Genomic DNA, 13291 nt, shown 5'->3' with positions numbered 1-13291 from the left:
ACCCTGCCACCCCAGAACCTCTACACTCTGGTGACATGATCACTGCTAACCCCCTGGCCAGCTGCCACCATTCCTGAACTGCAGCCTCACGCTGGCTCCAGTCACTGCTGACTGCACCGTTTTGTGTGACACAGAACTGAATAAAGCCATGGTGGTGTCAGAGCCACAATGGGGAGCTCGGCCAGTGCCATGGGGACAGTAGCGTTACAGGAGGGGGGACAGGGACACACAGGGGACCAGGTGCAGGGGCAGGGTAGGGCAACATGGGTCCTGCTATCATATTGCAGTGGCGTTTTGAGTTCACTGACAGCCCAGAGGACAGGATTAGTGACCTGGGGCATGTATCCCCCCATGTCCCCTATCACCCTCTGGTAACGTCCTGGTGCCCACCCCCCCGACACACATATTGCGTCCTTCCTGCCATGTCCCCAGCAGCGGATATTGAGGGGACAGTGAGTGAGGACAAGAGGACCGCAAGAGGGGGGACAGAAGCCCCACCCTACCCCAAGAAGAACATGCCCTAGGGCTAGACAAGGGTTTATTTGGGAGAACACTCGCCCCACACCACCGTCACCCCCTGACACAAGGAGGGGGGAGGGTTCCCAGAGGGGCTGGGAGTCCCTGGGGGGGAGTCACATGCAGGTGTCCAGGCTGTCCATGTACTCTTGCAGCGCCCACAGCCGGGCATCAATCTCAGCCAGCTCAGCCGAGGGCTCCTCAGAGTGGTTCTCTGGGGAGGTCAGTGCAGGGAAAATGGGTTAACGAAGACCTGAATTAGGTTGGGGGGCACCCTGAATATCCAGGGACTTGGATGGGGCCTCACCTTTACCAGGGCGCTTGCCAGCAGCACTGCGTATGGGCACCTTGTGACAGGCAGCCAGGCGAGGTGCCTGTGGGAGAGACTGGCGGTCACTGGTGTGTGTCCCCCCACTCCTTGTGCTCACCCCACTTTAGCATGTAGATGGGGGGGCCCCAAATGGGTGGGGGGACCCCAAAGGGGCTGCCACTCACCACACAGGGGCCATTGCAGGACGAGGTGCTCAGGGGTCTCTGGGTATGGGTCACCCTCCTGTCCCTGCCCAAAACAGGAGGATTTAAGAGGTGCCAGGAAGGATGCCCAAGCATCCTGCCCCACACCAGCGTTACCTGCGGGGCATGGCCTTGGGGCACTCACTGCCTTTGCTGCCAGAGCTCACTGCCGAGCACCAGCTCTGGAAGCTTGTGGCTGCAGGGAGAAATGGGTGTAAAGGAGGAAGCTGAGGAAGGAGCTCCAGCACCCAGTGGGTGCCCCTTGGCCCTCTTCATGCTCCCCACTCACCCGACGAGCTGCGCCCATGGCTCCTCACCGGACTGGAGCTGCCAAAAGCTGCCCTGTGCCGCTGGCTGCACCCAAGGGAGATGGTGAGTGGGAGCAGGGGATCCCCCAAGTGCTGGGGAGGAATGGGACAGCGGGATGGTGACAAGTTCACTGTCACCGCTTACTTTCTGAGCTCAGCCTCCTTCTGCCGTCGCTGTCGGGCCCTGACGAAGGCAGTGGGGTCGAAGCGTGGGAGGTGGGAGCCTGGTGAAGGAGTGAGAAGGAGAGAGTCAGGATGAGGAGCAGGTGAGCCATGTCCTGTCTCCACCCCATGTGTGTCCCCCCAAGCGACCCACACCTGCAGGTGATGGGGATCGCAGAGAGGGGCGGCCCCGGCTGCTCCTGTGGCTCTCCAGGGATGCCGAGCGTCGCTCCTGGGGGCAGGGGGCTGTGCTGGCAGATGTCCGGCGGCTGCCAAGAGGACCAGTGCCATGAGGGGGGGGACATCCCATGGTCATGAGGGTCCCCCTGTACAGCCCACCCCAACCTCACCCCCTCCTGCAGGAGGCCAGTTCGGCTGTCAGGCTCTTCACCCGCAGTTGCAGCCTCTGCTCTGATGCCTTTGCCTCGGCCAGCTGCAAGGTGGGGGAAAAAAGTTCACTGTGCATCCGGCAGCCCCCCTTCCCACTGCCAGCAGTCCCCAAACTGCAGGCCCCCCCCATCCCCTCCCAGCCCACCTGGGCAGCCAGCTGACGGTGCTCACGCTGATGCCGGGCCTCTGCCACCCGCTTCTCCTCCAGTGCCCGTCGCAGCCTGAGGGGGATGGCAGGGTGTGGTCTGGGGGCTCCTTCCTCACCTTGAACCCCCCCAAACCCTTCTGAGCGCTGCAGGCCCCACTCACGCGTCCCGCAGGTGCTGGATCTCCTCCAGGCGTCGGGCCCGGAGCCGTGCCAGCTCCTCCCGCAACTCCTGCACCAGTGTGGCAAGGTCCGGCCGCCCGACGTAAGGCAGCGGCAGCGGGTAGTGGATCCTGGGGAAGAGCACATGGAGGGGGTGAGTCTGGTGTCACTCCTCCGTGACCCCTGCCCAGTCTTCCCTGTCACCTATCAAACTCCACAGAATAGACGAGGATAAGGTAGCGCTTGGTGCTGAGGGGGGAAGAGGAGGAAGGGGGAGGCCGGGTGATTGCCCCCACTTTCCGGCTACGCAGGGTCTCCAGGTCGGCGTAGGTGAGGAGCTCCAGGCTGACGGACTCGCTGCTCTGCAGGGGGTTTGAAAAGTGGGGGAGGCTCAGTGGGACACACACCCCACATCTGCCCCCAAAATGCCATGTAGGGGAGCGGCGCAGCCACACCTGCATCAGTGCTGACTCCAGCATGCTGCAGAAAATGCCAAACTGCTTGAAATTCCCCGTTTTGCGGGTCAGGTCCTCGATGACTGCGAGGAGGGGGGTACTTCAGTGAGTGGCAGTCGTGGGGAGTTCCCTCGGTCCTCCCCCAGCTCCCCCCCCGGCACTCACAAGCGGCATCGAACTCGCCCCTCCACAGGTCGGCGGTGCCGTGAGCCTCCACCTCCACCTGCAGCGCAGTGCGAGCCAGAGTCACCCGCACCGTGTGTGTCCCGGGCCGAAAAGTACAGTCGGCCTGCAGGTACCGCGGCTCCGCCATGGCGCGGGGGGGGTCTGTGGGGAGAAGGCACCCTGGGGAGACAGGGGCACCCCAGGAGTAGGGGGGGCACCCCTAGAAGACGGGGAGGGCACCCTCGGGAAAGGGGACCCAGGTTGGAGGGCTTGGGGCAGGTGAGTTGGGGTGGATTCTGGGGTGGTGGCTTCAGGGAGGGAGCGGGAGTGGAACTGATGGCGGGGGCACAGACAGGGGAAGGCAGCGGCGAGGCCACAGCATCAAGGAAGGTGACCAGGGAGAACCTCAGGGCATTTGGAGATTAGGGCTCTGCCGGGGGGGGGGGGGGGGGGCGTGGAAGGCAGTTTGACGCGCTGGAGAGAGTACAGAGGGATACGGGGAGAGCCCAGGGTATGGGGCTGCTGCCTGGGAAGCAGGGGGAAGCCAGGGCTTCGGGGGCCTGTACCGAGGAAGGGGAACTGGTGGTCAGTTCTGGGCGCAGCGGGGCGGGGGGTGGCCCGGGCGTATGCTCAGGCGGCAGATAGCGGGAGCAGCCCCGCCAGGATTGGTGCTGGGACCGCAGGAGAGTCCGGGCCCCGGGAACGACCTGCGGAACCACGGCTCGCCGGCTCAGCGCTCACCGCGATCCGCCGCGCGTCGGCCGCAGCCCCACCCCCCTCCGCCGCGCCATTGGCTGCTCGCGCCGCCTGTCACCTCACTGCCGCTGGGCTGCCCGCCGGCCTCTCGCTGCCATTGGCTGTCAGGCGGAGCCCGCCTCCCGCCTCCACGGCGCCTTTGGTTACTACGGCTGTCAGTCTCGAGAAGAGGAGGAGCGACGCCTGCGTGTGGAGCCCTTCGACCGTAGCGCTGGGCAGGCCCCGCCCCCTCCCATCGATCACGGCCTGGCCCCGCCCCCTCCCACTGGTCGTCGCCGATTCCACTCTATTCCCGCCCTCCGGGAGCGCGGAACGGGGGATACGGAAGGGGGGGTGGGGCATGGGTCTGGGCCGGAAGGACTGGGTTAGGTATGGGGGGACGACACGTCCGGTGACGGTGGAAGTGGGCGAGACAAGTTAGGGAGCAGCTGAATCTCGAGCCAGTTTTTATTAACCGGACTGGGGGCATGGCAGGGAGGCCTCGGGAGGCGCCAGGCACCCCAGTATTTGGGAGTATTCCCCCAAATTGCAAAATATCCCCCTGAAATGGTTGGAAGGGGCAGCCCCAAGACTTCAGATCCCCCCCCGAACATTCCAGGGGATTGGCCCCCAGAAGAAATGGGGGAGGGAAGCACAGCACACCCTCAAACTGCCTTTGGGAATCCCAGCAGCCCTTCTCAGGCAGGACTCTGTAGGTCTGTCCATGCACTCGGTGACACTGTGGCATTTATGAGCACTTGTGATGGCACTCTGGGGACCCTTGGTGGCAACATTAGCCCTGGGAGAGGAGATGCCAAGTTCTCTCCTTCCTCTTCCCCCACTGAAAAAGCCATGCTGGAGTCAGGGCAGAAGTAGTTTGAGGACATCCAGGGGTCTCCAGCAACTGGAATCATCCCGTAGTACAGCACCACATACTAGAGGTGCCACCACCCTTGCACAAGCCCTGTTTGGCCCTCAGTGCGGCCTTTTGGGGTGGTTTCCTGCTTTCTGAGGAAGGCAAGAGGAACTGCAGGCCCTGCTCCAGGGCCATGGGGACTCCCCACTTCTCTGGGCAGATGAGGATGCATGCAGGAGGAGCTTTTGTTGGATGGAGCCAGCCAACTGCAGCCCTTAAAACCTGCTGCTCCCTATCTCAAATGTCCCAGCTGGAAGGTAGGAATGCATCAACTTGCCCAAAAAGTTTTCAAAGCATAGCCACCAGCAGCTGGACTGTTGGGCCTGACCCGCTTCCCGGTGTGACACAGGGGACACCTGCACAATTACAGAGAAGGAAAGATGAGCACTCTCACCCTCACCAGAGTAGCTCAGGACCTACTTTAGTGTAAGTGCACGAGGAAATGGGTCTGGGGAGCCTTAAAAGGCAGCTTTGAGCCAGCCAAATTGCAGACTGAATTCTCTCCCTCTGAGAGGGAGCATTTGGAACATATCCAATTGGTTTGGGGCCAAAAATGAGCCTTTGGACTCTACAAATGAGGTTTTGAACCTCCCAGATCAAACTTGGGGCCTTCAAAATGATGCTCTGGACCCTCTAAATGAGTCTTTGAACTTTAAAAGCATAAACCTTGTGACGTCTAAATGTAGTTTTGTAGCATGAAAATGTGAGTTTGTGTCTTAAACTATTTGGTCTCCCAAGTGTAGTCTTTAGGGATTTAAAAGTGATGCTGTTTTCCTTACTTTGGAGGATTGCATTATATAAATCAGGCTTTGTACTTGAAAAACTTGGAGTTGAATCAGAAAAATAATCCTTTGGACCTTGCAGTTGTAGTTCGGGATCTCAATTTTTTTTCCTGGGTTTTTTATTTGTTTGGTTTGTTGTTTTTTTCTGGAGGGGGGGTGTTGTTTGGGGGTTTTTTGTCACTGAGATTCATGTTCCAACCCTAAGAATGAGGGGTTTTTGACTAAAGCATTCCTGTGTTATCAGCCCTGTTCTTAGCACAAACCCGTCGCCCTCAGGGTGGTTAACCCTGGGGACTATCCCATTTGGGGGGGATTAATCCTGGAGGCCATCACCTTTGAGGGGGGGCCAACCACCCTGGTTGTTTTTTACTCTTTGGGTCCATTAGTCCTTGATCCCGTCACCCTTGGGATGATTAACCCTGGGCCCACCAGAGGTGCTTTACCCTGTTGGCCCATCACATCTCAGGCCCGGCCCCCTCCGGGTTATTAACCCTGGGGGACCATCCCCCTGGGGGCTCATCCTTTTTGCTTTGAAGTTTAAGACCCTGGGGCCCACTAAGGTGACCATGAGCAGCAGGATGCAAAGGATAATGCATCACTATCCTGGGTGGCACTTGGAGGCAGGTGGCAGCAGGGTTGTGTGCTCCTTCCTCTCCACTCAGTCAGTACTGGTGAGCCCACCCTTTGAACACTGGGTCCAAGCCCTGGGCTATCAGTACAGAACAGATTGTTGGTAAGCCAGCCCAGGAACAGGCCTTGGCGATGCCCCATGGCCGGGAGCCTCTTGGAGGGGCTGCAGGAGCTGCTCAGCCTGGAGCAGGTTTGGCTGCAGAGGGTCCCACCGAGGTATGGTCTCAACACTGGCAGAGGCAGGACAAGAGACGCCAGGCACACACCCAGACCCAGAGTGACTTGGGAGGACATGCTTTTTACTGTAGGGGTAACTGAGGCTCCTTGGGAAAGTTCTGGGGTCCCAAACTGGGGAGGGGTAAAAGGCCACCTGGACACAGCTATTGTGGTTTCCCTGGGGCTTTCCTGAGACCCCAGCACCCCCTGAAGGGCCCTGCTTCACCCAGGACTCTCCTAGGGGCCTTCCCAGGCCTGCTGACCCCCAGAGACCCTCCCAAGCTAAGACCCCATGATAGTCTTTGCTGTGCCCTGGTGACCCACCAGGGCTTTCTTTGGAGGGGAACAGCAGGTGATACCAGGGACATAGGGTGGGCTCATTGTCTCCCCCAGGCCAGCACATGGAGTTGGTGGGCAGCATTGCGCAGCCGCTCACGGTGCTCAAGGCGGCAGTGTAGCCCCGAGGGGACGGATGTCAGTCCCCCTTGCAGCCCCCAACACCCAGCAGCGATGGTCCCCGTTGAATCATTGTCCCCACCATGCAACACTGCCCTGCCACACAGGTCTTCCCAGCATCCACCAGCTGCCAGCAGGGCTTCTAGGGCCACCATGGGTGCATCATGGCCACTGCGCCCTGCCCACCCCTCCAGCGCCCAGCCTAGGTACACTGTGTCCCGCTCGGCTGGGGACGGGAGGGATGGCACCTGGGCTGGGCCACAACCCTCCAGAAGCCCACGGGAGTCCAGGTACCTGCAGGGACATGGGAACACTGAGGTCACTGGGGATGTTGGTGGCAGCAGGGATGACACTGAAGACATGGGGAGTCATCAGGGACACTAGTGTCAGTGGGGACATTGATGTCACCAGACAAGGGGGTAACCAGTGACACTGGGGGTCACCGGGCGATGGCTCTCCAGCAGCCCCTGTGGCCCTAGGAACCTGTGAGGACACTGGGGACAATTGGTACACCTGGGGGGCACTGTGGCACTGGACACAGTGGGCACACCAGTAACACCAGGAAAACCCATAACCCTAGGAACCCGAGGGACACACGGGTCAGTGTCCCTGAGGATGGCATCACTGACGGGACACAGGTGCAGCAGGAACAGGGTGGGCAGTGCCAGCCCTGTGGACAGACTGGACATCAGGATCAGCAGTAACCCCAGTGCGATGCGCTACCAGGACTGGGACAGAGCCTAGTGGACACCAGTGACACCAATGGCCCCCTGAGCCCCTCCCAGTATCCTTCCCAGTCCAACCTTGTGCTCCCAATGCCTCCCCAAGGCCTTCCCAGTGACCCCTCACCGGTGCCAGGCCTCCCCAAAGAAGGGCCAGGCAGCAGCGTTGTCCTCCACAGCCACACCGGTGCCCTCCACGTAGTCCCATGCCAGGGGCAGGACCCGCAGCAGCTCAGCCCCCCAGCGCTCTGGGGGCTCTCCCCGAGCCCCCAGTGCCCCAAAGAGGGCCACTGCCAGTGCCCCGAGGTACCCTGCGGGGACAGGGGCTTCAGGGGGGTTCCTGTGTCCCCTCCTGCCCTGCCTCCCTCAGGCTGGCACGCACCAGTGGGGTGGTGGTGGGTCATGCGCCCACTCTCGATGCTCACCCGGATCAGTGTCGGCAGCTCCCAGGCATGTGGATACCTGTACTGGCATCAGACAAGTCCCCACCGCCCCAGTCCTGTATCCCCAGCCTTGTTCCCGTCCCCATCCCACCACCCTTGTCCCCACAGTCCTTGTCTCTGCTGTGCCCATTCTCCCTATTGCTGTCCCTGTGTTCTCTGTCCCCGACCTCCCAGCTCCAGCACCACCATGTCCCCAAATCCCAGACCTTGTCCTCTCCAGCCCCACCCCTCTCTATATCCCCGTTCTTCTCCCTCTGACATCCCCATGTCCCTGTTACCCCACCCCCATCCCCTCATGTCCCTTTCCCTCCAGCTCTGACACACCCATTTTCCCAGCCCCAACATCCTCATGTCTCCACTCCCCCAGCTCTGACAGTCCCTCACCCCCATTCCCCGTGTCCCTGTTCCCCCACGTCCTTCCAGTCCTGACACCCCCATGTCCCCATTCCAACCATTTTGACACTCCCACATCCCTGTTTGACACCCCCACATACCCTGTCCCCATCTCCCCAGTTCTGATACCTCTGTCCCCCATCCCCACCTGTCCCCCCATTTCTCTATCCCCACCTGAGGCCGATGGCCAGGCTGCGCATGGCGGCCCCACAGCCGGTGCCACGGGGGTTGAAGGGGATGCGATAGCCCTCGGGCTCCCCAGGCCGCAGCTGTGAGGTGCCTGGGGGAGCATGGGGGCGTGAGGCCCCCTAAGCCCCCCTGCCTCTCCCCGGATCCTTGGGCCTCACTCACCCAGGATGCTGGTGGGTCCAGGCTTGCGTCCCTCCATGTCTCCCATGGCAGCCACGTAGCGGCGAGCCAGCTCCTGCAGGAGGGGTTCCCCCTCCAGGCCTGGGGGGGGGAGCATGAGGGCCTCCCTGGGTTACCCAGGCTGGCAGGGAGGGGAGGAAGAGGCCCCATGCACCCACCAAAACTGAAAGGGAAGAGGAAGACCCCCCACTGCACCCCGCCCAAAATATGTGGGGAAAGGGCACATTGCCCCACAGACACCCCAAAACTGGAGGGGGGAGGAGAACACCCTTCATAGACTACCAAAAGTGGAGGGAAAAGGAGACACCACTCACAGACCCCCCCAAAAGTGGAGGGGAAGCAGAACAAGTTTCATGGAGAAATGGGGAATCCCCCTGAGCATTCCAATTTGGGTGGGAAAGGGGTACCCTGCCAGGTCTCTAAAGTGGGAGGGGAAAATGTTCCCCCCTCTAGCCCCCAATATGGAAGGGCACATAAATGGTGAAAAACACAGAGACACAGACAGACACACACTCCCCACCTGCCACTCTCCCCGAGTAAATGAGGACACCCCCACCCCCACAAGCCTCACCGGCTAAACTCTAAAAGGGGAGGAGAGGGGGGAAAGTGGAATTAGAATGCCCCCGAGCCCCCTCCAGGGCTGGGCAGAGTCCCTCCAAAAGCCCCTCCCAGCAACCCTCCAGTTTAGGTCATAGATACAATGGGGGACTTCTGCCCCATACAGCTCAGGGCTAAAATGGGGTTCCCCCCCCGGCCTCACTATACAACCCAAGGCTATATACAACCCAACCAAAAGATAAGTCCCACCCTCTGGGGGATATAGTGAGGACATCCCTCTCACCCAGAACACTCCGCTGCTAGCCTGGGGTACAATGGGGACCCCAATCCCAGGGATCTGTATCTGTGGGGTGCCATGGAGCCCCCCCCCACCTGTGGCCAGGCCTTCGGCGGTGGCGAGGTGCAGGACGGTGTCATCGCTGACAGGCCACTCGGGGGGCTCGAGGGTGATGGCCGCTAGCCCTCCCAGCTCAGCCAGCTCAGCGTGGATCTGGGGGCCTGAGGTGCAGTACTCCCAGCGGCCCCCCCGGTACCCCAGCGCATCTCCTACCCCGCTCAGCACCATGGCCGCCTCGTAGGCTTCCACTGAGGGCACCCTGGAGGGAACAGTAGGTTCAGGGGGTGCCAGCAGCGGGGGAACCTCGGGGGCTCCGGCGCACTCACGTCTCCTCCATGGCAGAGCAGCTGGAGATGCCTGTTAGAGGCTCTGGGCACAGAGCCAGTGCTGGCTGGGGGCCCTTAAGGGGCCCAGAACACCTCTGGGACGGGGGCGGGGAGGAGCAGGGGGGGATTCCAGGGGTGTTACGGATGAGGGAGGCCGAAAGAGGGAGAGACTCCAGGGAGTCCCATAGGACACCCAGTGGGACTGGGGGGCTCAGAGAGGGAGCTAGAGAGGCATGGAGGGAGGTGGAGGGGTGCTGTACCCAAATGGTCATGGAGGAGCCTGGGGGAGCACCCTGAGAGGCCTGGGGGACATCCAAAGGGAAATTAGGAATACCCCAAAGGGGCATGGAGGCACCCAAAAGGACCTAAGTGAAACACTTAGAGAGGCCAGAGGCCTCTTAAGGATTTGGAGCACAGAGGGCTGGGGTATAGCAGCCCCAGGGGAGAGAAGGAGCACGGCCAAGGAAGAATGGTTCCACCAAATATTTCCCTATACTTATTTTGCTATGACGGGGCAAAACCATGGCCCTGAGCCATATTTTGGGGCAAGATCTCACAACACTGCTCTGGCCTGGGTCACCAGTGAGAGGTTCAAAGCTCCACCCTAAATTTCTGAGTGAAGCAGCACAGCCCAGGCCAGGTCCAGGTCAGGGTGACTCCTGTGCTTCAGCACCAGTTTCATCTTGGATTTGGTCCAAATGATACCAAATGAGGCACAAATCTTTGGTCTGGTGGTAAAAGTCTGGAAAAGGGGGTGGTTAGTGATCAAAAAGCTGAATAACAAGGTTTAAAATCCATTGTCATGTTGGAAAAATTTTAAAAGGCCAACACCTGGGGGACAAAAAAATGATGTTTTGGAGGCTTTTTTGACTGGACACACAAAAATGGAGGAGTTATTCTACTGCACTGTGAAGAGGGAGTTCAGAACCCAACAGAGGAAGCTCTGGAGCCTGTGGGTCAGGGGCAGGACACCCTGAAACCCTGCAGTCCAGGACACACTCAAGCTGCACAGGTTTGGTCCAGGGCTTCCAAAACACCCCTGTCAGGGACCAAAGCCTTCTCTTTAGGATTCATCCTGAAATTTGGTGGGCTCAAATCTTATTTTAAGCCTCTCAAAACCCCTTTTTAGGGGCAAAGCCCTTATTTGTGGTAATGAAGCATCCTTTGAGGGCACAAAACCTAACTTCAGGGTTCAAACCCTCCTTTTCATTTCTAAAGCTCAGTTTTCAGGTATAGAATGATTTATTAGAACCACAATTTAAAGAGTTCGAGGGAAAGGCAGAGGCCTTGGAAGAAAGATTAGAAGTGGCATTATTAAAAGTCCCCAATCCTCCTGTCTGTTTATGGTTACCTAGGGAAAAAGAATGACTTCATGTACCTTTGCAATTGCAGGACATTAAGAAAATATTTTAGGATACAATATCTTTAAAGGAAAAGTTTGTCAATTGTTCAATGACAATATTTGGTCATTCAGGCTTGCAAAAACTCCAAACAGTAAATTTTCTGGAAAGAATATGAAAATTACTGCATTAAAAATTGCTCCAGTCTTACCCATTTCCATTGTGACTAATATCAAAGCTCCCCATTTCCCCTGCAGCCAGAGAAAGGATAAATGAAGTAATTAGGGATTTAGAGCACAGAGGTATTTAGGGCACACTCCCCATGCAATTCTCCTGTCTGTTCCTGGATTTTCTTTAATAGCAAAACTGTTGTATGCATTATGAGGAAAAAAAGACCTGGGAATGGCTTGATAGTCATGAGCAGGCTTTGCACATGCTAATAGAAGAGTTAAAAATATATCAATCACTTGGACCAGTTTACCCCAGTGATCCTATAATAGTTGAATGGGGTTTTGCTGAACTTGAGACTTACTGTAATATGTTCCAGGAAGGCCCTCATGGACCCAAATGACCATTAGGGTTCAGTTCCACAGCATTAAAAGATACTGAAAAAAGATACATGGACTGGGAAAAGGTATTATTATCTCTGACCCAAACAATTAAAGAAGTAGAAAAAATTCAACAGTACCAATCTGTGCAAATCCAAGGCCCATTTAACCTGTTAGCCAGTGTTAAGAAGGGCAGTGCTCCACCAGACGGGATTGCACAAAAGCCAACAGTACACAGATAGTGTGCATATGTCTCAGGAGTCGTGGATTGGATGGATATGACTGAAGGGCTGGGAGAACCTACCGAATTGCAGGTAGCTGAGACCCCAGATATGCTGACTTTGAAACAACCATGTAAACCTACTCCTGTACTTGATGCTCCCCATTTACATCAGACTCTGAAGTTAAAGATGTGTTTTACTGATGCCTCAGCCAAACACAGAGATGGTAAATGGAAGTACAGAGCAGGTGCTCTTACCATTCAGACAGGAATGGAAGTAGTAGAAGAAGGAATGGGAAGTGCACAGGTGGGAGAGTTAAAAGCTGAATTGCTGGCACTAAAAGAGAAAACAAAGACAATATATGTTGATTCTTACACGATCTGGGCTGGTGCCACACAGTGATTGTGTCAATGGGAAGCATTAGTTTGACGAGTAAATGGAAAGGAGGTTTGGCAGAAGGAAGATTGGAAGTGGTTACTGTTACATGCTCAGTCCCAACCAATCCACATAGGATGGGTCAAAACTCATGGCAATGATCAAGTCTTACAGACTTATTGGAGCAAGAAGGTGGATCAGATGACAAAAATTAAGATAAAAATTGATCAGTCAGAAGATCCTCAACATTAGTATTGATTGGGCAACCGGTTACACTGTAAACTGGGGCATACTGGACAGGAGGGTCTTGCAGCACAAAGTAGAGACTTTGTGTCTTGCAGCACAAAGTAGAGACTGGCCCTTGTCACATGGAAAGGGAAGATATTCCCAAACCCTTAATGTTTGTCAAAACCCTTGAAAGACTCACACCAACAATTCATGGAATAACACTCTTTATTAATAAAATTGTGACAGGTTAAGGTTCTAGGATTGCTGGTGATACTTACTGTCTGACTGCAAAAATGTATTCAAAGCAATATACAGACAACCTCTAATCCCTGACAAAACTGACTAGAGAAAATCATTCAGTGCGCACAGAGTGTGGTTCCTTTACCGAACGGGCCCCTCTGGGGGGAGAGACAGGTTCAGCCCGTTGACTGATCCCAGAAGTTACAAATGAGTTTTTGCTAAATTCTCCCCATTTTCAACGCACTTTTATGCTGGTTTTTTACACTTAGGTGGAACTTGAGTGATTTTAGTCATGCGTGTTACTCAGTGAAGGGTGGTTGTACCTTGGGGACAGGTATCTCAGTGCAGTACCTGAGATAACCTTGAAATAGGGACACCCATCAGTCCAAGGAGAGGGATTTTGCCACAGTTGCTGATTCAACAGCAGGACATCTTCCTTTATCTCCCTTGGTTTTCAGTGGCTGTGCAGCTGATCAGCTATAAAGTACCACCAAGTTCCCTCCCCTGCAAAGGTTTCCACAGATCTCCACTCAACTCCACCCTTCATTTAGTCCCCCTTAGACTGTATTGTGTGTGGGAGGTCGGGTATGCTGGCTGCATTCCATCCAGGGAGTAGCAATGTATTTTCCCCTATAATTTC

The 13291-nt window shown here is 56.8% G+C and overlaps 2 protein-coding genes across 6 annotated transcripts; both read right to left on the bottom strand.

Moving 5' to 3' along the window:
* Nucleotides 1-223: 223 nt before the first annotated feature.
* Nucleotides 224-3735, bottom strand: CCDC61 (coiled-coil domain containing 61). 4 transcript variants are annotated; one of them, XM_027668420.1, is made up of 15 exons: nt 3631-3735; nt 3380-3523; nt 2817-2976; nt 2652-2734; nt 2401-2558; nt 2199-2327; nt 2035-2110; nt 1850-1932; nt 1656-1768; nt 1483-1561; nt 1319-1383; nt 1147-1225; nt 1012-1075; nt 824-890; nt 227-730 (listed from the first exon to the last, which is right to left on the bottom strand). In XM_027668420.1, exons 3-15 carry the CDS (start codon nt 2962-2964, stop codon nt 633-635), a joined length of 1242 nt encoding a protein of 413 aa, XP_027524221.1. In that variant the 5' UTR covers nt 2965-2976; nt 3380-3523; nt 3631-3735; the 3' UTR covers nt 227-632. The 4 variants fall into 4 exon arrangements, with proteins under 4 accessions (XP_027524220.1, XP_027524221.1, XP_027524218.1 ...); XM_027668417.1 differs by lacking the exon at nt 3631-3735 and having other exon boundaries at nt 2817-2978; nt 3383-3617; XM_027668418.1 differs by lacking the exons at nt 3380-3523; nt 3631-3735 and adding an exon at nt 3524-3540 and having other exon boundaries at nt 2817-2978.
* Nucleotides 3736-6152: 2417 nt separating this feature from the next.
* Nucleotides 6153-9822, bottom strand: LOC113959405 (protein ADP-ribosylarginine hydrolase-like). Of its 2 annotated transcripts, none has more exons than XM_027668424.1 (7): nt 9700-9822; nt 9409-9632; nt 8461-8559; nt 8284-8389; nt 7656-7735; nt 7401-7563; nt 6153-6845 (listed from the first exon to the last, which is right to left on the bottom strand). In XM_027668424.1, exons 1-7 carry the CDS (start codon nt 9708-9710, stop codon nt 6473-6475), a joined length of 1056 nt encoding a protein of 351 aa, XP_027524225.1. In that variant the 5' UTR covers nt 9711-9822; the 3' UTR covers nt 6153-6472. The 2 variants fall into 2 exon arrangements, with proteins under 2 accessions (XP_027524225.1, XP_027524224.1); XM_027668423.1 differs by having other exon boundaries at nt 7401-7584; nt 9700-9821.
* Between the last annotated feature and the right edge of the window lie 3469 nt (nt 9823-13291).

The sequence above is a fragment of the Corapipo altera genome, unplaced genomic scaffold (genome assembly GCF_003945725.1).
Source record: "Corapipo altera isolate COAL_440 unplaced genomic scaffold, ASM394572v1 109, whole genome shotgun sequence".
NCBI lineage: Eukaryota > Metazoa > Chordata > Aves > Passeriformes > Pipridae > Corapipo > Corapipo altera.
This window is presented reverse-complemented; position numbering and strand designations above follow the sequence as displayed.